We start from the raw sequence: 24,837 nt of genomic DNA on the forward strand, positions 1-24,837 counted from the left end.
TAATAATAATAATTATTATTATTATTATTATTTAATTAATTATTATAAACTATTTATTATTATTAGTTTTCTTAACTTGCAAAAAAATGAAAATGACTGGCATTTTTAATAATATAGAATTTTAGCCATCTATAGCTGTTAAATAAAACTAATTGCAAATAAAATGAATGCAAATTTTATTAAGATACATTATATCTCATAATGAGATTTCTTTACGGGTGTCTTTTTACTTTTAGTCTCTAATTAACAAATAGTCAAAAGAATTAAAATAAATATTAAATATTATTTTGTCTTAAAAATCATACTGCATACAGTACTATAGTTTGGGACACACCTACTTGGTTTCTTTTGATCTATCACACATATGCAGTCCAGCACTAGCCACTGAATCTCATGTTATGTAGAGCCATGTTTGTGTGTGTGCGTGCATACCGTACTCCATGGGGAATCTAATCTCCATCCCTCACCCCCTCCTCTCTCCTCCCCCTCTCTCTCTCTCTCTCTCTCTCTCTCCCTCTCTACTGCATTGATGCTTCTGCCTTCCTCAGTGATGATGTCACTGGTTCAGTCAGTCTCAGCATCACAGCTCTAGGCAGCCAGCAGAGCCATTTTGGCTTCTACATTACAGGGCACTCAAAGATCTCTCCTCCTTCCAAGGAAGCCTTCCTCCTTACAAGCAGGCCTCACCAGGCATCCAGCTACACAATACCTCGCTGGAACAAATAAAGGACTCTTTGTTAAACAGAGCGAAAAGCAGATTGTTTTTAACATATCAGAGGAAGAGCTCAAGAAAAAGAATTTGAGAAGCCAGCGCAAGAGGCAGTGGTGGGAGCTGATCTATAGAGTCAGTAGCTGAGAGCATCAGAGGATCACCATTGTAAAGGTAAGAGTTTTTTCATTGTTGGCGTGTTCTAGAGGACAATGCAGTATTAATGAGGCTCTGTCTGTTTATTTGGTGTTGGGTCACCAGGGTGGGACTGCTGTGGGGTGCGGCCATTCAGAGCGGTCAACAAATCCAGACATTATTATGATGACAGAGAAGTGTTTTTTTATTGAGTAATGGAACAGCTGTTGTTCGTCATAAATGGCCCTCTGTCCTTGTGTACATATTTCTAAGTGCGGGACGGATAAATGCACTGTCATTCATTGTCTCGAGCTGGCAGGCACACAGCGATGTCTTCAGGATAGAGCTAATGAATCATGATTTGAGAATTTACAAGGCAAAGTATCATTAATGCTTTCTATTTTACAGTACAATCTTTCCTCTTCCCCCCTAAAATGTAATAGTATAGCGAGTTGGGTAAAATATTATGACTTCTGTCATCACACGCTTATGTATGAGTCCCACCGTGTTCTAACAGCACTATATAAATGATGTCAGGCATGATTCATGATTTATGTAGATTTCTCGACATTTAGGAGTGGGATGATAGACGGCAAATTAAAAAGAACCTTAAATATTTATGATTTTATGATCAACACTGCAAAATATTACCTTAAGGCACAATTTCTACTTGATTTTACCCTTAAAATTACTTTTATTGGTGTAACAATGTGGTAAGACTTCTTAAATAATCATTTTATCTTGAATAAGAGCAGTTAATTATGATATAATCACATGAAGCACATTTTTAGGTTGACAACATGTATTGCAGTACAATCAATCTCTCTGCTTTTCTGTAATGAAGATTTGCATCTGAATGGATGGAGTGCAACAGTTTTAATTGTGATGTACTGTATGTTCAAAATACATGACCTTTATTCTTAGGTTATTGCTTGATCTTTTACTTTTGTGGCCTTAAATTCTCTTTTACGAATTATGTTAATTACAGATTGTTTAGAACAGATGTGAATAGGTTAATTAATCAATGTGCCGATCACTATACATGTAATATAAAATCGTTGTCATAGTTATCACTTCTTTTTTAACTCAAAAACACTAGAAACAACAGCTTACTAACATCTTTGTAAAGTGACTTGCAACCTTTGAGTCTCTAAGTAGACTAGAGAGTAACGAGAGAGACTGAACCCACTCTGACACACCAGAAGGTGACTCAGCAGGATGTCCATATAATTGAAAATTTCAGAATTTTACTTGCACGAGATCTCTGAGCTCATTTGTATGTATTCAATGTATTCAAATAAACCTAGTTACTGAAGCAAACATTTATATATATATATATATATAAGAAGTAGAAGTCTTTGAAAACAAGATTGAAGCTTAAAGGCCATAAATCTTCTCTGACACATTAATTGTACCACCATTTTGGTCTGACTAAGAGGCTGAGCTGGACTCGGAGTTGGTGGCAGCCAGCTCTGTTATTGGGCCATTGTAATCCTAGGAAGCGTACTGACATTTAGCCAGCCGTGCACTTCTTTTGTTGCTGCCGGTCCGAGTATCTCTCTAGATCTGTAGCTGACCGTGCATGATCCTTTTACGGCGAGGTCATATAAACATAGCCTTCCTGTTTTGTTTGAACATTGAAATATTGATCATTTTTGGGATTTATTGTTTAACTTGGTTGTAAGTCACAACTGAAATCACGCGTTTGCTTTTTATCCCTTCATGCCATCTTTTTTTATAGATGCATCAAAAATTATACTCATAGTTGCTATGGTGATAGGCAGCTTAACAGCCTTCCCGAAACTAGGTGTAATTCAATTTCCAATGGAGAAGGGTCTAAATCAATTTTTCTGCTGCTATATAGTAATAGATTTACACAATGAGTAATATCCTTCCTTTATTTTCAGAAATGCTGCACATACGTATGGATTTGACTGTATTTTTAGTATATCACTTATTTTATTTTTTGTACAATGATCAAAATGTCTCAATCAATTAGCATCTTTTCATGTGTAATTATTAAAATAATTTTAAATATATACATTAGAAATATACTATATATTATATCCATCCATCCATTCCACTTATCCTCTGTAGGGTCAGAGGTACATATCAGCAGAATTTATTAATCTTAGTTAATGTAAATCTCAAAATTAACTAATTTATTAATTACTTAATGCACTGTGAATTTTTAGAATTTTTTCAAAGGTTAATGAAATGTATTGGTCATATACACACACACACACACACACACACACACACACACACACACACACACACACACACACACACACACACACACACACACACACACACATAGTGTATTAAGAATGATAAATATAAAAATATAAACAATATTAATAATAATAATACACCTATAAAATGTATAAAAATTTTTTTATATATATGAATACTGCACTATATATAAAGTATATATATTAGTCGTGTCACACGTGTATATATACATATCTACACAAACTTAAATGTAATAATCGAGAATATTCACATATGTATACATACGTATATGTGTGTGTGTGTGTGTGTGTATGTGTGTATGTATGTACAGTATGTATGTATGTATATGTGTATATATATATATATATATATATATATATATATATATATATATATATATATATATATATATATATATATATATATATATATATATATATATATATATATATATATATATATATATATATATATATATATATATATATATATATATATAAAATATATAAAATATACACAATATACACACACATACATGCATACATACATGCAAATGCCTCTAAGATGTCCCCTTGGAATTATAAGGTTCTATCTGAAATTGTTGTCAAAATTGATTTATTCACATATTCTTATTCTGTGACAAATTATTTACATTATGTGATTTTTTTTTTTTTTTTTTTTTTTTTAAATTTTATGTACATTTTGGGACTTTTTATATATCTACAAAGTCAAATGAAATGCAAAAACTGTGAAGCTCAATATCTCAAAACTGCTCAGAATGCAGACAGATCCTTATAATTCCAAGGGGATGTGAAATTTTCTTCTAAAATAAGCATTTTTATCAAACCTGTATGTTTATGTTCAGTTACTTCACTTTAATGACAATGAAAATGACCGATCAATTGCCATTAAAGTGAACATACAAGTTTTATAAAAAACATAAACATACAAGTTTTATAAAAATTCAGAAAATTTCAGACTGCACTTATGCTTTTGCATACAGTTTATAATGTGTGTGTGTGTCTGTATGTATGTATGTAGGTATATATGTATCTATATACATACTTTTAACATAAGTTAAAAGTAGCCCAATTCTGAAAACCACAGACACTGGTGTATTTTATAATTCTACAATTAGATATATAATAGCTATAGATCTTCCAGTTTTCTGTTTGTTGACATTGTTTCTGTTCTGTTGAATCTACCATCAATGCTCTATTCCTCTCTTGGCAGGTGTGAGCACTGACCTGGACATTTAAAGGAGTGCTCTCAGCACACACACAGAGGCACCATGGCAGGGGCCTCGGTGAAGGTGGCGGTGAGGGTTCGCCCCTTCAACTCTCGTGAAATCAGTAAAGAGTCCAAGTGCATCATCCAGATGTCAGGAAACACAACCAGTAAGTACCTAACTGCATCTGAGCCCCAGTGCTTAAATGAAGAACATCCAGCAGTTAAATTGCTAAGAATACTCAAAACACTCATGTTTATAGAGCATCACTTTTATTGTGTGTCTAAATGTTGTTTTCACTTGCATGCGTTATGTGTTTATGGGCCTGTGTGAGTGTTTGACCTCATCTGCAGGATTTCATAAGGGCAGCCATTTTGAGATGATATGGGACAGTAGCTAACTGATCAGTGAACCGGGGGTGAATAAACTCTCCAGTAAATCTGATCTGACATTAATTTCATAGTCAGCCATTAATCTAATGTGGCTACAGAAATTGAGATTTATTAAAATAGAGGGGAAAAAATAAAGTGATATTGCGATGAACTTATCATAAATGACAAGCAGCAATGCTAATGACCACTGAAGCTGCAATTATTAGTGATCGATTTTGGTTTGCTTTTTTTGACAGTTGTTATGCAACCACTTTTTAGCCGGTATAGTGGTCATTTTCAAAGGAACTAATAAGGATGTGTAATTTTCTAGGTCATTGAGTAGTAAAAGAAACAAATTAATAATCAAGACAACTTAAATGGTTTAAATGAGGTAGAAGACGTGATTGTGTGAGTGCTTGCGTGATCTCCAGTTAAAAATATTAAGTCAAATGGTCATGAGGAGACCAAATTTTTGCTGTTGAGTAAACAAGTGAGAACATTAAAGCCGCACAGGCATACATATAGCCAGGGTTAACTATATAATTAAAGTAGATTTTAGTTGAAAGGTACAATGCTTTCAGGAAAAAGGGTATTTTATTTCATAATTGTCATAATTGTCTTTTTTCTATTTCATGATTTGTTTATAAAATTGCTCAGTGACAGGTTCCAAGTTTAGGGGTATATCAAAGGTGTCCTAGATTCAAAAATTGAATTTACCTCGGCATAGTTAAATGACAAGAGTTCAGTTATGTCATGGAAATGACATACAGTGAGTCTCAAACTACATTGTTTCCTCCTTCTTATATAAATCTCATTTGTTTAAAAGACCTCCGAAGAACAGTCGAATCTCAACATAACACCGACTGTTACGTAACAGTCGGGGTGTATGCCCCCAATATTTGCATATGCCAGCCCATGTTCAAAGCATTACACAAGGGCAGGCAGTAACGTCTGGATCTGTGCACAGCTGAATCATCAGACTAGGTAAGCAAGCAAGAACAATAGCGAAAAAAATGGCAGATGCAGCAATAATAACTGACATGATCCATGATAACATGATATTTTTAGTGGTGTTTGTAAATTGTCTTACTAAATGTTTCATTAGCATGTTGCTAATGTACTGTTAAATGTGGTTAAAGATACCATCGCTTCTTCCTGTATTCACGGAGACAAGACTGTCGTTCATTATTAAACACTTGCAGTCTGTATAATTCATAAACACAACTTCATTCTTTATAAATCTCTCCAACAGTGTAGCATTAGCCGTTAGCCACGGGGCACAATCAAACTCATTCAGAATCAAATGTAAACATCCAAATAAATAGGCCTACTATACTTATGCGATTAGACATGCTGCATGACGAACACTTTGTAAAGATCCATTTTGAGGGTTATATTAGCTGTGTGAACTTTTATGTTGTTTAAGGCAAGCGCGAGCTCTTGGGGCGTGGAGCACGAGAATTATAGGGGCCGCACACCCTGAATCGGCGCATTTATGATGATGCCCCAAAATAGGCAGTTAAAAAAATTAATTAAAAAAAAAACTATGGGGTATTTTGAGCTGAAACTTCACAGACACATTCAGGGGACACCTTAGACTTATATTACATTTTTTAAAAACATGTTCTTCGGCACCTTTAATGTTTTTGAAAAAAGTCTCATCAAAAATACAGTAAAAAAACAGTAATACTCTAATACTAAGTAATACTAAGCTGAATTCTCAAATTTAATGCTTTCTTGCTGAATAAAAGTATTAATTAAAAAAAAAAAAAAAAACATACTGACCCCCATATTTTAACCATAGTGTAGGTGTGGCTTTTGGCAAAAGGTGGGCAATAACAGTGGAAATAGATTTTTGTAGTCAAGACTTTAAGGTACAAAATTTAAATGTACCCTGAAAAAAAATTGGAGAAACATTGTAACACTGGAGAATCACTGTAAGAAAAAAGTTATGAATTATTATTTTGGGTAACACTTTAGAATACTGTTCTGTCATTAATGAATAACTACACAGGAAGAAAAGTGTTATCATTCAAATGTTATGTTAACATTCAAATAACTACTATTCATAACAAGAAGCTCTGATTAACGAATTAGTAAGTAATATAATAGTGCTCAGTTGAATGCGATAGTTCACTATAGTATCACTAATCAGTAACTACTATTTTTTTCATACCTCCCAGAGGTATACCCTCTACTAAGAACTATTATATACAGGTTCATAATTAATGTGAATAATAAATAATTAATACAATGCCTTCAATCATTTCTATGAAGTTATCATGATATTCACTTTAGAATACTGTTCCAAATAATTAGTAATTCATTCTGAAGGATTCGTTAATACTTGAGTCATTTCTAGTGTGTTTTTGTGATCTTCACTTTAGAATGAATTATAATGTGTGCATTATTCATTATTTATTGATGAATCTGTACTTGTAGTCCTCTGGGAGGTATGAAAAAATAATAGTTATTGATTAGCTAATAATGAACTATATCTCATTCAACTGAGTGCTATTACTTACTAATTCATTAATCAGAGTTTCTTGTTAGTTGTTGCTAGAATGTTAATATTGCTTTACTCATTTGTTCCTGTGTAGTTATTCATTAATGTTGGAACAGTATTCTTAAGTGTTACATTATTTTGTCTTTTTATTCAATAGTGTGTGGCAGAAGGGTTAAATATATTCTGAATATTATTTTAAATTGAGATTGGAGTATTATTGTATTCCTTTGTAAATGGACACTTTTACATTATACAAATGTACAATAATGTCATTATACAGCAGAATTTCTTTGTTATAAGTGTGTGAGTGTGCTCGGAGAATTGAGGGAACTGATCGTTGACTGGAGAGAGATTTGATTTCTAATCTGCCAGCTGGGCGAAGCCATTAGTCAATAATGGATGAGAGCTTGTGAAATATTTAGAGTTTGGCCTAATTTAGCTTCCTCCTTTCCACCTTGTGTTGTTTGAAAAAACCATCATCTCTTCACCTGAGGTAGTTCTTGATAAAGTGTTGATATTTACATCAAATATTGAGTAAAAAAAAATTGCAGTAAAAAGCCATAAGCCATTTGTTATACCTTTTATAAAAACACAGTGCACATACAAAAAGGTCCTAATGATAGAGGATGTAATATTACACCACAGTATTGTCGTGTAGCTCAGGTCAAGGGTTTTACGAAGGAGGAATGTTGGGACTGGCAAATCTGTAAGCCATGTTGCAGATTTTTGTTGTTGTTGTTGTTGTTGTTGTTGTTGTTGTTTTGGGAGCTGAGCAAGTGGAGCATAATGTATGTGACATTGATAACAGTGAGGATAAAAGTGTTATACACCAGCCTCCAGTTATTTTGTTTTAATGGGTGCAGATTAGACTATGAACCTTGAACAACAGAGAAATGAGCCATTAAAAACAGCAGAAACACTTACTGTCATTGTAAATGGATTGTGTTAGTCAACCTTCTGTCATATTACTAATATTTGGAGATAAACGTCGCTGCTCTGACAATATTTTCAAAATCTGCCATCAATTCAAGCGGTAATGGAAAAATATCTATATAATTTTGAAACTAAAATTGGCACTGTTTATATGTTATATTAATATAATTTTTTTTCTACGTCCATACTGTGACTTCCAGCACTTATCCGAACATAAAAATAAGTGCATGTAGACATAAATATCCATAAAAACCTATGGATAATAAAGAGTCCAGGCTAGTCTATTACACATTTTTTGATTTGAGGACATTAAGTGCACTTATCACTCTTTCATGAAAATATTCAACATTGCTCTTGCCATTTACAAATTAATTCTGACATACTTAAAGACATTAGCACATCTTCTCGACACATTGCTAATTCGAACATTTGAGGTGCATTCAAATGCACAGCTGGTAGTGCCTAATTTGGACAACTTTGATTAATATTACATAAGAAATATTGTGCGAAGTTTGCCATAGGATGTTATGTGCATTTCCACCCTTAGAAAAGTAAGGATTACCCCCAATAATCACATTTCAAATCTTAGCTTTTAAAATTGGATTGTAAATAAAACCAGCCATTTCATCTCATCTTAGCCTCTAACCTGACCACTCCGCAATGCTGTAAACCATGACACAGCATAGCATTAATTTGAAATGCTAGATTACCTGCACAGACATCCTGTGTGGTTTGCCTGTGTCTATTCAGAATCCACTCAAAGGCATCCTTTCAAAGCTTTAACACAATCGTCAGGCTGCTTAAACCAATCCGTATAAAGGCCCAGTGGCATAATGGAAGAGACCTATTCAAAATCTAATGTGAGAAACATTCAATTACAACATGTTTGAGCCTGTTTTTGTTGTGTATGTGGAGAATATGGCTTTGTGAGTGCATTCTGTAGGTTAAGGGCACTTTACCAGAGGCCTAGAAAAAAATTCAAATATGCATAAACGCACACGCAAACACACGTGACTAGTTTTGTAGATTGCAGTCCTTTTCTCCTTTTGAAAGGTAGATTCGGTGTACGGTAAGAGGGTCGATGATGTCATGAAAGAGCCTTTCTAGTCAGCAGTAATTTGGAGAGAGGCCAGACTCAATCTGAGGGTGTAAATAACTGGTTGTTAGTGGAAGTCTGGTCCCAGAGAGTCTCTTTTGTGCTCTGTGCTGGCTGCTTTGTCACCGCTGCCAGCTTGAGATGGGTCAATAGCTGAGTTCCCACAAAACTGTAGAATGGTGGAAAGCTGAGTGATTGACAGCTCTGACTGGTTTAAGCCACCCTGCTATCACTAAGGCACCATTGGGCTGCTCACACAGGCCTTTAAGTTCTTATAAAGAGGTTTCCTTTTAGTCGGAAATTGTATCATTACTGAGCCACAGAAGATTTTAGCTCTGTTCCCTGTGAGAAAACTTTCATAAGATTCAGCCTAATGGTTTCTAACAGCAAAAAATCTTCACTGACACAGGATTTCATTGGTCTCAGCTGTAAATTCTGTGTGGTGTTCTCAGTGATACTGTGGTAATTATATATGTGGTAGAAGTCCATTTAGAAAAGATACTGAATTATCTATTTGATGAAATCATATGATTATGGAATGGACTTTAACTTAGAGAATTTGAGTGCCATGTTGATCAAAGCACCCTTGATCACATCACTCCCAGAACTCCCTTCCCTTTTATTGATTGAGAATGGTGTGCATGGCAATGGTGTCTTCAGTCTTTAATAGAATCTATGACTTGGCTGTCCTATTTTTATGGTCCTTTACTGTTGTTTCTTGCGATATAATCCCAGTGAGATCTTGGGTAAAAGCCATGGTACACAGTGTGAAATCAATGATCTTTTTCAATGATTTCAGACTGTACTATACACATTGCAGACAAGGCATCTGTCCCATTCTGTTGACCTCACATAGGAGCAGTCGTACGGCACGACTGTGATGTAAAATTTACGACCCTACCAAATCTCCATCAGAGGCTAAGATTTATTGCAAAGGCAATTAATCGCCTGTAAGCATTGTACACTATTCGATCAAGGGATTGGCGGAATTTTTTTTGTCTACGTCAACAGAATTATTTTATGATCTACAAAACATGAAACGAAACAAAACAACAAGTGAGCATCACACACACTCCCTACAAAAGAGATCCCTGAAAACTGTATAATGTGAACCCGGCTTAAACAACATTGTGGTAGATACCAGACCATACCTTTAACAAAGGTATTTTAGTTCATATTGGTGAATTAGTTTTCACCTTCCTGAAAAGTTTTCATTAAGATTGATCTGATTACTTTGTTTGTAGTCTAATGCATGATGGCCCTACTGGAAAAATAGAGTATAGTCGTCTGGCTATAATGAAAAATTACATATATTTAACTCAATGTAATAGAAAATGAGAAAATTATATATATAGTCAACTAGCTATAATGGAAAAGGTTTTTGTTATTATAAGGTTACCATTCACAGTGACCTTTTCTTTGACCTTTAATAGGTTTACACACTGTTACACACATTCAATGAAACTTAAACCTAAAATCTCCATCTCACTGCACACACACACACACACACACACACACACACACACACACACACACACACACACACACAAACGTCAGCAGTCGCCACGTCCTCTTCTAGGTATTTAAAGCAATTAAAAATCCTCCTCCTTATTAGGTTTGTGCATTTACTGCCTCAGTCATGACTCTGATGTAACAGCTACTGAAAAGGGTGGACGTGAATCATTGTCGTTATTGAGAGCCGAGCAAAGGAGAGATGATGAGAGGAGAAGAGGTTTAATATTTATAGCACAAGACCATTATTGATTATTTACCTCTTTATATATTAAAAGTGTTTTAACAACCTACTTCATGCTGGAATACAGCAGATCAGGAGCATGAAATCAGACACCATGACTGCTATATATAATTCAAGCAGAGGCATCTCAAGGTTAGCATCATTAGCACTGATTGGTTTGATTGGTTAGTGGACTCCAAACCCATCACAGTTTCCAAAATGTGACCTGCTTGCCTCCTAGCAACAGGCCTGTGCTAGTGGAACACTTACAATTAGCAGTACCATTGTGACTACTCTTAAGCATGTGCCATTTATTCAGCTTTATGTCTGTTAAACTCTTTTGCAATATAAAAAACATCAAAACATATAGCCTCTATATTATAAAATGTATGTTTACACGTTCTTGTTATTTTTGACCAAAAACTGCAACCATCCAATAAAAAAATCAAATAAAATAACAATTTAAAAATTGTGTTGTATGGTTCATTTCATAGTCCACATTTGGTATTGAACCTATCAAAGGATATTAAAAAAAAAAAATAAAAATAAAATAAAATAAAATAAAATAAAATAAAATAAAATAAAATAAAATTAAATTAAATTAAATTAAATTAAATTAAAATAATAAAATAAAATAAAATAAAATAAAATAAAATAAAATAAAATAAAAAATAAAATAAAATGAAATAAACAGTTAAAATGAAATAAATAGTTAAAATGAAATAAACAGTTAAAATAAAATAAACAGTTAAAATAAAATAAACAGTTAAAATGAAATAAACAGTTAAAATGAAATAAACAGTTAAAATGAAATAAACAGTTAAAATGAAATAAACAGTTAAAATGAAATAAACAGTTAAAATGAAATAGTTAAAATAAAATAAACAGTTAAAATAAAATAAACAGTTAAAATGAAATAAAAAGTTAAAATGAAATAAACAGTTAAAATGAAATAAACAGTTAAAATGAAATAAACAGTTAAAATAAAATAAACAGTTAAAATAAAATAAACAGTTAAAATAAAATAAACAGTTAAAATTAAATTAAATAAAAAAATAAAAACAGTTAAACTAAAATAAAATAAAAAAATGAAATAAAAATAGATAAATAATAAATATAAACATAGATAAATAATACATATATAAACATAGATAAATAATAAATACATAAAATAATAATAATAATAATAATAATACAATTAAAAAAAATTAAAAAATTGGAATTGTCATGAATGGTTTTATTTAAAAGTCCACTTCTTATATTAAACCTATCAAAATGTGTTGAAGTACAAAATGAATTAATCAGTTTTTAAAGTATTTTAAATATTGAATATAGAAAAAAGGTACTTTTGATAAGTTAACAAAGCTTCATTTTAATTTGGCATCTGAGGTAAAATGATTTAATTATTAATTCATTTGTTTTTAGAGGAAACGGCTACAGAAAAATATTTGATTCCCTTTTTAAAGCATTCCTCCTACTTCAGCTGGCCAGACCAGTTGGCACACACATGCAAAAATAATTTTGCAACTAGCTACAAGTGTAGATGTAACATGGCAGTGCTTCTATACCAATGACGCATGATGTCCCCTGGGCTATGTGGTGCTATTATTATAACTCATATACAGCCGGTACTGCACTGCCCTAGAGACAAACACAGATGTATGGACTGGGTAAAAAGGTCTGTCCCTTTTACAAGTGAATGAATTATTTCACTCCAGAGTCCTTAAGTGTGGTCGGCCATTTTAGAATTTTCTGCGTTGAATAACGTGGCCGCAGGATGTTTCTTAATGTGTGTGATGTTCAGATTCACATGATCAGATATGTTTTGATATGAAGCTATATGAGAGTTTAAAATAGAACCATACAATTAGTATATTTCAGCCTGTTTTTAGAGGATATTTCTTTTGTTGGTATGAATTAGATTTGCTAATTTTTGGAGCTCAGATGTCCTGGGTGTTTTAGTTAGTAGAGGAATTGATTTGTTTTCAGGCATTAGCTTTGCTTGAGTGATATAGTTGAAAACTAGAACAGGGATTTACAGAAGGGATTATGCAATGACATGTCCTTCTGTTACTTGGCAGCTGTGTGTGTGTGCGTGTGTGTGAGAGAGAGTCATAAATATGTTTTATGTTGTATCTGAAACTGTGGTGCTGCATCTATAAGGTCCAGAAATGTTTTCTTAAGTGGCTGTAAGTGTCAGTATTAGAAATAATATAGTGCTCCAATCTCATTTTTCTCACCATTTAGAATTGAAATAGACCTGCATTACTGAAGAACAAAATGGAACTCTGCAACCTTGGTTGATTTTTGGAGCAATAAATCCATGTTTTAATGATGAATCAACACATTTGTTTTCTGTCACCATTTACTCCCCTCGTGTCTTTTCAAATCCATATGACTTTTTTTTCTTCTGTTGACCATGGAAGTAGAAATTATGAAGAAAGGTCACTTATTTCATGCAGTTATAATGAATGGGGAGTCACAAAAGTGCCATAAAAGTACACATGATTTGTTTTTGTTTTTTTAATTTGTATGCCAAATTTGTGTATGGAGCAAATTTAAGTCATTCACAGATAATCTTCCTCTTCAGTAAGCTGTTAACCGCTACAAACGGATCATTGGGTCAGTGAATTGAAGTGGATCTGGCAGGATCCTGATCTGACAGTCTTTTCTGTTTTGTCTTTGTTTAATGTTTCTCTGTTTGTCTTTGTGCTTGAGCACATGGCTTTGTCTTTGTTTGTGTTGGCCATGTGCTCCTCTCATCCTGCGTCCTTGTTTCTTGTCACCACGCCCTCTTTTTTAGTCCTTGGCTGTGTTCAAAATCGTCTCCTAGCCTATACCCTTAAATAGGGCACTATTTGAGGGGACAGCCATTTTGTAGTGGTGTCCGGAACCATGGTGAACTTTATAGAGCGCACTCATTTAATCCCATAATGCACCCCAATAAAGAGTGTACAACTGATGTACACTCAACGGCTAGAGAATACCCATAATGCACTGTGAGAGTCGTGCCGAATGAATTCCTGCATCTCGCCAGAAGATGGCGCCTGCAGGTGAATCATCCATCCATTCATTTTCCAAACCGCTGGTTCAATGTGGGTATACAGCGTAAAATCATACAAGTATAAATTCCTTTTTAATTGATTTCTTTTGATAATTCTAGTTTTTCTTTGCTCCTGTGTTTTTATTCAAGTCAAGTTCAAGTCTTTGTTTTTTGCTGTTTTTGGTTTCTCTCTTGAATTATTTATTTATTTTTGCTGTCTAGTTGCAGATTTTTTTTGTTCATTACTTTTGTTTTCTCTTTCTTTGCTAGTTCCAGTTATATTTTAGTTTCTTTATTTCATATTTTTTCTAGTCATATAGGTCTTGTCAGTTTTTATTTTTCTCGTTTTATTTTTTGTCATCTCTTGTTGTCTTGTCCTGTGTGTGTATGTGTCACGTGTTGGGCCTTGCCCTGCCCTGCCCTGCTTCCTGTGTCCTCCCTGGCTGCTGACTCTCCTGACCTGGCAGCTTGTCTTGTGCTTCAGCAGTTAGATCTCACAGTGCCAAGCCTCTGGTTTCTTGAGCTGCTGCCTTGTCTAAATCGTTGCCATACCTTCTGGAGCTGCCTCATCCCTGACCAGCCTGTTCTCCTGTTGTGTGCCCTGCCCTATTTCTTTGACTGTGTTCCCACTTCACCAATCTTGAGCTGTCTTCTGTTCTTAAAGGTGCCCTAGAATCAAAAATTGAATTTACCTTGGCATATTGAATAACAAGAGTTCAGTACATGGAAAAGACATACATTGAGTTTTAAACTCCATTGCTCCCTCCTTCTTATGTAAATTTCATTTGTTTAAAAGACCTCCGAAAAACAGGCGAATCTCGACATAACACCGACTGTTACGTAACAGTCGTGATCATTAATATGTACATGCCCAATATTTGCATATGCCAGTCCATGTTCAGTACATAAGCCAGTATTAACGTCTGGATCTGTGCACAGCTGAATCATCAGACTAGGTAAGCAAGCAAGAACAATAGCGAAAAATGGAAGATGGAGCGATAATAACTGACATGATCCATGATATCATGATATTTTTAGTGATATTTGTAAATTGTCTTTCTAAATGTTTCGTTAGCATGTTGCTAATGTACTGTTAAATGTGGTTAAAGTTACCATTGTTTATTACTGTATTTGCGGAGACAAGAGCCGTCGCTATTTTCATTTTTAAACACTTGCAGTCTGTATAATTCATAAACACAACTTCATTCTTTATAAATCTCTCCAACAGTGTGTAATGTTAGCTTTATCCACGGAGCACTATCAAACTCATTCAGAATCAAATGTAAACATCCAAATAAATACTATACTCACATGATCAGATCCATGCATGCATAACGAACATCTTGTTAAGATCCATTTGAGGGTTATATTAGCTGTGTGAACTTTTTTTATGCACTGTATAACTGCACTTATATTCGAGGGGGGGGGGCAGGGAGCGAGAGATTTAAAGGGGCCGCGTGCTGAATCGGTGCATAGTTAATGATGCCCCAAAATAGGCAGTTTAATTAATTTAAAAAAATCTATGGGGTATTTTGAGCTGAAACTTCACAGATACATTCAGGGGACACCTTAGTCTTATATTACGTCTTGTGAAAGTACGCTCTAGGGCACCTTTAACAAATATTACTCTCTATCTCTCACTCTCTCTCTCTGAACCATGAGAGGATCAGGTAAATTCATGAAGGAATCATTCAGGGGTGCGTTTCGTTTCCCATACAAAAATGTAACTCGCTGCTTCACTACCATAGTACGATACATTGTTGAACAAATCAACTAGCTGGTTGCGACTGTTTCCCGAAATTGTATTGTCGCAAACCTGTCATTGGTTAATGATGTCATGCAGGTTATGGAGTAATAACTTCTTTAAATGAATCCGTTTGAGATCGAATTAATGCTAGATTTTTTTGCTATAAATTACAGGCATCTGAGGACTATTTCTCATTTATCTGTTATTTTGCTTATAATCCCAGATTCAATCATAGGCTCATTCTTATGTACCAATGTACTAGAGTATAAACGCACATGCGCACTCTTCAAAAACGGTGCTTAAAATCTCTTTACAAACTAAAAAATGTAAATTACATTTGTATGTTCAAAATAAAAGATATACATTGTACTTAATGTCAGCTTGCTTATTTTGCTCAAGATGACGATTTATTAAGTCCACGTCATAAAAACAAGAGACTATGCTTCTAACCACAGCTCGAAAGCTGTCGTTCCAACCACACAAGTTTGCAATGCAGTTTGTGAATATTCGTTTGAACAATAGTTTCGGGAAGCACCAAATTTTTTAACTATGTTAGTAACGACGGAACTTGCGATGTTAGTTGGATGACGATGCTTTTGGGAAACGCACCCCTGATTTAGTTTTGTGAGCTCGATGAAACCATCAATTATTGAAAGAACTTTTCGTTTACAAATTGGAAATAAAGCACGTTTTAGTTTATGACATGTTTATGATACATAATAGTGCTTTCGTGTCCTTTTTAAAGCTTGAAAGCTTTAGCCCCTATTCAGTCAGTGTTATTTTAGTATTATTTATTTTATACTATTCACAAATTTTTCATTTTAATTTGTTAATTTGTCTAGTAATTTCTCATTTTTGTCACTTTTCAAAATACTATATTTAGCTTTAATTTATTTTTATTATAGCTTTAGTAAATTTAGTTCTTCAGCTTATTCTTATTTTATTTTAGTTATTTGCCAAAGCAAAATGTTAATTTCAATGTTTTTAAGTTTGTTTTAATATCATGTTTATGTTGTTTTATATCAGCCTTATACAAAAAATATTTTAAGTTATAATTTTGTTAACGATGACAACACTGTCCCATTCAGTGTAAATACAACCAGCATGTTTGAGTAAGTGTTAAAGTATGTGTTAAAGTAAGGTCACATTTCGCAGCAATTTCCCACACACAGAAAAAAAAAAATGCATTACAGTATTTTTCACTAGTGTAGGAATTTGAGCTTTTATTATGTTCACTTTAAACAATGTTCCTATCTACTGTAGGTCATATTGCATATAGAAAATAAAAGATATGTTTCAATTAACTACAGTATGTAATCAAATGCGTTCTATTCATTGACTCTCCAGAATCTCTGGAGAACCAAGATAAGAGTTTGCTTAATGCAGAGAATCCTTTTCAACCTATTGACTCTCCAGGTCATTCTTTAATCGCCCTTTTTTGAGGTCAGAGCAAATTGTGTGGATTGAAGGAAACTTAAATTCAACACATTTATCTTGTAGCTTTTTTTGTTGACTGTGTTAGTTTTGTACATGATAAAATACCACTCAGAGTGTGTGTATGTGTGTGTTCAGAAATTTTTCCTCATCACTGGCTAAATTCAATTTCTCAGTCCAGTAATGGTTGCTCAACCATGTACCGAAAATATGTGTACTTGAAATGTCCTTTTCATGGTTATTGTGCCTTTTTGGTTCATGGATGAATAAGTATATTTAATACTGTTTACTTAAAAGGCTATTTTCATGCGGTTTTGGCTTTTGGTCTTGCACTTCCCACCATATGGCAGCTGAGATGTATTTCAGAGCAGAGACAGTATGTTCTGTCAGAGCTCATGCTGCCTGTCAGACTCATGTGATGACGTGTGGGCTGGCTGTGAGTAAGACTGACGGAAGACAACTCCGTTAATGATGTTCTGAGGTACTAATAAGCATGCAGGAAGTGATTACTAAGACGCTTTAAATGCAGGTACATGATTTCTGTGTATGAAATTGACACACAAGCAGAATCCATTTAAATGATGTTTCCTCCATGATGCACTCAGTATTTCTGACAGTGCGCTTCTCTTGTAATATGGTTGTGCATTCATTTCATATCCATTTTAAGTGGTACAGTGCTAGTTTTCTCAAATGCAAAGTATTGTTTTACTGTATGCTTATACTTTTTGTGGAAAATTGTGCAAATAAACCTCTCTGTTGGCAAACCGGGTTTCTAAAGAAAGGTTCAGGAAGAGCAAATTCATTTAATCCTGTCAATCACAACACAGTATTTAAATATTTAAAGGGCCACTCACCTCATTCCTGTGACAGTTCTTCCATATGTATTATTTATTTTTAATGGAGTTGTCCAGGGGAATATTTAGAGCCTGAGTTGAGTCTCATGCTTGAGACCTCCATCAAGGACAGCAAACTAAGCATGTTTTTACTTGTATCTTACTTTAGGATTATATGAAATATGAAGTCTGGAAGTTATGGCTGGGTAACACAGTAAGCTCTCAGTACTGACCTTAGGTTGTGGACAATTGGTGTAATTCTTTCTAGTTCTTTAGTTTTATTTTTCTTGAGTGCTCACTTTATCTTACACACAAAAACTCTTAACAGGTCAGTCCATATACTGTATCATTTGAAATTTTCTGAAATGATTAGTATTATATTCCAGCACTTGAGCTTCAGAAGAACTTCAGACTTGAGCTTGTGATGATCATGTTGTCCAGCATGATTTGAGATATTCCAAAGAATGTCTAGTGCTTCGAGCAAGAATGTGTGACCTTTTGTTCAAAAGACAGAGTTCACATAATAAATGTCACGTTTACTCAGAAATAGAGCAGAATCTTAAATATGTATTATTAATTTTGCAACATAACCTTTTAAATATGTTTTAAATTGTTCAAAAAAGCCCCCCCCCCCCCCCCCAAAAAAAAAAATTGTTAATTTTTAGGTTTTAAATTACAGATTTAAATCACGTGTACAATATAAACTACTGTTCAAAAGATTGGAGTCAAAATAATTTTTTTATCTAATAATTTTATTCATCAATGATTCAATAAATTTTATTTATTTATTTTTGACCAGCGTGTAGATTTTTTTCCCCAGTTGCCCCGCAATGAAACGGGCCATCCAATTAGATTTGAGCTTAATGTCACATGCCCAGAGCCGCTGCTCTTGCACAAAAGGGTGAGATTGGTGGAGCTATAGCACAGAAAGCTGTTTTGAACTTTTTTTGCTACAAAAACTGACAAAAAAAAAAGTTTTGTGGCTAGAAATTGCTGAGAAAATGGTTTTTGATGGTGCATCTTATTAAAGTACATATGAAATCAAAATTGACCTTATTTATTTTGTTAGCTCAAATTGCTAGTTTTGTGGTGAACAATTCATCCGTGCAAGTCAATCCACACAAAAAAATTGTTTGGCTTCGTAATATTTCATCAAAATCTGAAAATGCTCCTCCCCTTTGCAACGGCATCAGTTTGACGGCTTGGGTTGAAATCGCTTAAACCACTCCCCTCCGACATAGTCTGCTATGAGCGAGAGTATGGTGTAATGTATGGTGTAATGTATGGTGTAATGTATGGTGTAGAGGCGTAAGGTGTGTAGGCTGATCAGCTGAATAGTGGGTTGCGCCACCTAGTGTGCAGGCGTAAAATGCATCCACTTATCGTGTAGGCGTGAATTAGCCAAAGGCGATCAATCATTTCATGTTTGGTATGAAAGCACTTAAAAAAAAAAAGAAAATCTTACCAATTCCCAACTTTTAAATGTAAGTGTAAATGGTTGTATGTGGTTTATGCACCTACATAGCATTTACTATTTTTGATAATGTACATTCAAATGACTCAAGTCTTCCCATGAAGACGCATACTTAGTCATTTACACCCATCACCATATTTAGATGAACATAATTACTAATTTGTGATTCCTGCCTCCCTGTGATGACTTTCAGTTACTGTTGGTGAGAGCAGCAGGGTTTTAGAGCACATCTGCGTGGACTCGTTTAGACAAAACTACAGTGACTCAGCACTTAATGCCTCTGTGTGGCGGCCATTTAGTGGCTGACAGCAGAGTATTGGGTGTCCACTCAGGATCTCTAGCATGTTTTATTAACCTTACTTATTCTCTGCCCTCTTTTCCTTGTCTTTCAGCCATCATCAACCCCAAAGCACCCAAAGAAAACAAAAGCTTCAATTTTGATTACTCCTACTGGTCACATACCTCGGTGAGTCAGAACTAGTTCAAAACTTTTTATTAATTGCAGTGAAATGCACAAAACAGAGCCATTTTGCTTTTAAAGCAAGTCATCAAAAGGTCAAAGACCATGTATATTTTTCTTCATCTATCCACAGCCAGAAGATATCAACTATGCCTCCCAGCTGCAGGTGTACAGAGATATCGGAGAGGAGATGTTACTCCATGCCTTTGAGGGCTACAATGTCTGTATTTTTGCATACGGCCAGACCGGTGCTGGTAAATCCTATACCATGATGGGCAAACAGGAGAAAGACCAGGAGGGGATCATTCCACTGGTAAAAGATGCACATACAAGAAAATTTGAATAGGAATAATTGTTTCCAAATATCAGTTTCAGCACTTACATACATTTATTATCAGCTTGAGTGGCCTTTTGTGTATCTAAAGCACATATTGTCTCACCGTCACCGGCACTGCTGTATAAACAGGAAAATGATAATGCAGTGTGAACGATCAATTCAAAAAGAATTCAATGACAAGTCAAACACCAAGCTGACCAGTACACATAAGAAAAGGGTTATTCACTAACTAATCTCTCTTTATTATGTCTGTCTCTTTCCCCTTTTCAACTTCATCCTAACCGTTAGCTGTGTGAGGACCTTTTCACCAAGATTAATGACAAAAATACTGATAACAACTTGTCCTATTCTGTGGAGGTAAGATTTGGTCAAGCCCTGTTTTCTGTTCTTCTGCTTGGATCCAAATCTTTGAAGCATTTCTATTGTAAATTCTGTATGTGATTTTTGTTTCAATTCTCAATTATATGGAGTTTGTGCTTTTAAACAGTCTGTTAATTTTTGTGTTTCCAGGTTAGTTATATGGAGATTTACTGTGAGAGGGTACGAGATCTTCTAAATCCCAAAAACAAAGGAAATCTGCGTGTGCGTGAGCACCCCTTACTGGGCCCATATGTAGAAGATCTGTCCAAACTCGCTGTCACGTCATATAATGACATTCAAGACCTGATGGACTCAGGGAATAAGGCTAGGTATTCTATTCTATTCTATTCTATTCTATTCTATTCTATTCTATTCTATTCTATTCTATTCTATTCTATTCTATTCTATTCTATTCTATTCTATTTTCTAATGAAGTGTTCATGTCAGGGCTGTATTACTGTAATTACAATTATCCAATGAGTAAAAACTTCAGAAGTGCAATAATTTAAAATGAGCAAAACTGACTGTAAAAACATTTATAATGTTATAAATTCTATTGTTTTGAACTCAAAGATTCCTAAAAAAAAAAAAAAAAAAAAAAGGATCATAGTTTCAAAATGATAACTTACAAAAAATTATTAAAAAAAATATTACTTACAATAAATGTTTCTTGAGCACCACATCAGCATATTAGAATTTCTGAAGGATCATGTGACTCTGAAGACTGGAGTAATGGCTGCTGAAAATTAAAAAAAAAAAAAAGTTACAAAACATCCAAAGGAAATGGCATAAGAGACTAAAAAAAAAATCCTAGAGACCCCTAACTTTTAAATAGTATTGTATTTATTGAACACATACAGTATATTATAATTAGGAAACTCTGGAATTTTATGAAAGTTCCAAATTCTATGATTCGACTGTTACAATGACATGAAACCAAAATTAACTATTACAGATTGGAAGATTGAAGTCCAGGAACCTGAACTTGTATTTCTGTTTGAAAAGCCATTTCGCAAGAGCATATAGAAGTGAATTAATGTAGTCATTATTATTTGCAGTCAAATTATTTGCTGTCATCTAAAACAAAGCTGCACATAGATTTTGGCTTTTGAGAGTTGCCATAGAAACAAATCATTCTGGAGTCTGAGGACATGAACAGCTCAAAGTAGAATCTCAGAGTCTAATTCTAACACAATGTGACAACATTCTATTCTATTCTATTCTATTCTATTCTATTCTATTCTATTCTATTCTATTCTATTCTATTCTATTCTATTCTATTCCCTTCCATTCCATTCCATTCCAGTCCAGTCCAGTCCAGTCCAGTCCAGTCCAGTCCAACAAATAACCAGTGATAGTTCTCTCACTATCGAGTACAGTCCTGGTCACATTTGTTTTTCAAGGTCTTCATGGCCACGTTGAGACATAAAACAAATATTTATTCATTATTCATGCTTATCATCATAATGCCATGGAAACAAATGGATCATTTAATTCCAGGAGGCATTATGTTTGTGCATTCCTGTTTTCTGAGCTTAGTGTCACTCAACACTTCTCTAATCCCAAGGTGTTGAGATACACCCCTGCCAGTACATTACACCTTCCTCCTACGCAATACATTTAGCCTGTTATGTAAGTTGATGGTTTGGCACAACAGACATGAGCTAAATGAGTGGAATACATAATTAGGAGGTTTGAAGCTTACACTTTTTTTTTTTCAGCGCAGAATTTTAAGTAACTGTGTCTGCATCATCTGAGATCTATCGGAATTGAATTTTAGCTGATGAATAAGCACTGCCATTTCAAAAGTTTGGTGTCTGTAAGATTGTTAAATTTCTTAAAACATATATCTTTCTTACTGACCCCAATCTTTTGAATGGTACTGTAATTAGAGAATGGAACTGAATACATCAGGGAAACATTTTATTGATCATTAAAAGGATATTGCACCCAAAAATGAAATTCTATCATCATTTACTCGTCTTCAAGTTGTTCCAAACCTGTATACATTTATTTGTTCTGCTAAAAACAAAGGAAGATATTTTGAAGTAAGTTTGTAACTAGGCCACTTTGGGGCACCATTGACTTCCATAGTAGGAAACTCAGTTCAGTTTCTCACATTCTTCAAAATATCTTCCTTTGTGTTCAAAAGAACACAGAAATGTATACAGGTTTGGAACATTATGAGGGTGAGTGAATTTCTTTTTTCATTTTTGGGTGAACTATCCCTTTAAATTTCAGTTCAGGACCAGATTATTCCCAAAGGCAGAAGTGCAAATGCTTTGATATTAAGATATGAAGACTTGTAAGAAATCTAAATCCACAGTAATACTTCACATGAAATATAATCTGCACACTCGATATGAATGAAGTTTCTGAATGGTGAAATTCTGTTATACAGGACAGTAGCTGCCACTAACATGAATGAGACCAGCAGCCGTTCTCACGCTGTCTTCAACATTATCTTCACCCAAAAGCGGCATGACTCGGAGACAGACAACACTTCAGAAAAGGTACTTGCATGTCACAGACCCTGTCAGTCATAATAAAAGGCTCAATTTAGAGCGCAAGGCTGGGCTACTTGTTTCCCATCCTTTCACATCAGGGCTGTATTGGATGACTTTTGACATTGGGAGTTTTTTTCTCTTTGGATGATGTGAAAAGTGATATGGGCTTGTCCATTTCTCAGCATGTTCATTATTGACCTCTTCTGAACCTCTCTGGTAGGTCAGCAAAATCAGTCTGGTGGATTTAGCCGGCAGTGAGAGAGCAGATTCCACTGGAGCCAAAGGCACACGGCTCAAGGTGAGTGCTTTTTTTTTTTTTTTTTCTCAGCTGTCCAAATTCACTTCCCATCCCCCTTTATCTTTTGTTCTTTCATGCACTCTATCCAACTCCTTCAGTATATCAGTGATCTTCCGCATTATTGTACCGCCTCTGTAGGGCTTTTCACACTTGAAGTAGTTAACCCTGGGTCATTGTAAACCACCGGTTAAACGGAATCCTGGGTTATCTTGCTTCACGTTTCAGATTGCTTATAATTGACCTAGATTAATTTATTTAATTTAACAATTAATCCCTGGTATTCATACGCTGAAGTTGTTCATTCCTTTTCATTCCTAAACTCTGGGATAACATCCTTATTTGCATGTTTGCTGTGCCCGTGTCATTGATTGGACGAACGCAACATGCGGCCTGTTTAAAGCTCTAGCATTGCATATCCATATATAGAGATATATATATATGTATATATATATAAATCTATATATATATGTATATATATATATATATGTATATATATATATATATATATATATGTATATGTGTATATATATATATATATATATATATATATATATATATATGTGTATATATATATATATATATATATATATATATATATATATATATATATATATATATATATATATATATATATATATATATATATATATGGATATGCAATGCTAGAGCTTTAAATATATATATATGTGTGTTTCCGTAACGTGAATTTGAGGTACGCGATTGGCTATTGGTTAGGGTGACCATATTTTGATTACCGAAAACCAGGATACTTGGCCCGGCAATGAGATACTCAAATGATACTCGAAATTTACTCAAAGATGCCTTATAATTTCAATACATTTAAAGTAGGCCTATGCCTCCTCTGTATGGATAGAAAATTGTTATATTACAAAATACTATCTATAACCAAAGACACAAATTCAGATAGGCTTCTCAGAGGTTACTCAACATGTTTTATTATGACAAGTTTCAAAAATAACGAATGAAATAATGATATAAATAATGTCTCTTCTGTATTAGAAAAATAATAAATAACAAAAAAAAAAAAAAATACCTCTGCTATATTAGCAGTCCAAATTTAACAGAAAATAGCTCTCACAAACTAACAAAAAATATCTATATCTTAAGTTTTCTTATTCATCCTCGTTTTCCTCTTCATCCTGTTTTTCTTCCTCATCCTCCTTGTTTGCCCATCTATATTTTGCTGTAGAGCTGATCTTTCCCAGCAGTTTTTTGTTAACAAATAAGCATGAAAGTTAAAAAGAAATTTATATAGGCCTGTCAGCTGTTACATCGCAAGGTACAAAGGAAGAGCACAACGAGCTGAACTCATTTTAGACGATAGCTGAAGGTTGCTCTGCTGTTACACAAAGTATCTGTTATTCAGTTACAGACG

General features: G+C 34.1%; 1 protein-coding gene across 7 annotated transcripts in view; it reads left to right on the plus strand.

Moving 5' to 3' along the window:
- The first annotated feature begins 628 nt into the window (after window positions 1-628).
- The window catches only part of kif1aa (kinesin family member 1Aa), a 79,346-nt gene continuing 55,137 nt past the window's right edge, over window positions 629-24,837 (plus strand). For 6 of the 7 annotated variants that reach the window (XM_067372890.1, XM_067372891.1, XM_067372892.1 and 3 more), the window contains exons 1-8: window positions 629-883; window positions 4,313-4,476; window positions 19,872-19,945; window positions 20,073-20,252; window positions 20,565-20,633; window positions 20,787-20,965; window positions 23,038-23,149; window positions 23,364-23,441. In XM_067372890.1, the coding sequence (XP_067228991.1) occupies window positions 4,371-4,476; window positions 19,872-19,945; window positions 20,073-20,252; window positions 20,565-20,633; window positions 20,787-20,965; window positions 23,038-23,149; window positions 23,364-23,441 (798 nt within the window). In that variant the 5' untranslated portion in view covers window positions 629-883; window positions 4,313-4,370. The remainder of the gene's footprint in view (window positions 884-4,312; window positions 4,477-19,871; window positions 19,946-20,072; window positions 20,253-20,564; window positions 20,634-20,786; window positions 20,966-23,037; window positions 23,150-23,363; window positions 23,442-24,837) is intronic. The other variant, XM_067372894.1, reaches the window with a different exon arrangement.

Source organism: Chanodichthys erythropterus, chromosome 21, assembly GCF_024489055.1.
Source record: "Chanodichthys erythropterus isolate Z2021 chromosome 21, ASM2448905v1, whole genome shotgun sequence".
In the NCBI taxonomy this organism is placed as follows: Eukaryota; Metazoa; Chordata; class Actinopteri; order Cypriniformes; family Xenocyprididae; genus Chanodichthys; species Chanodichthys erythropterus.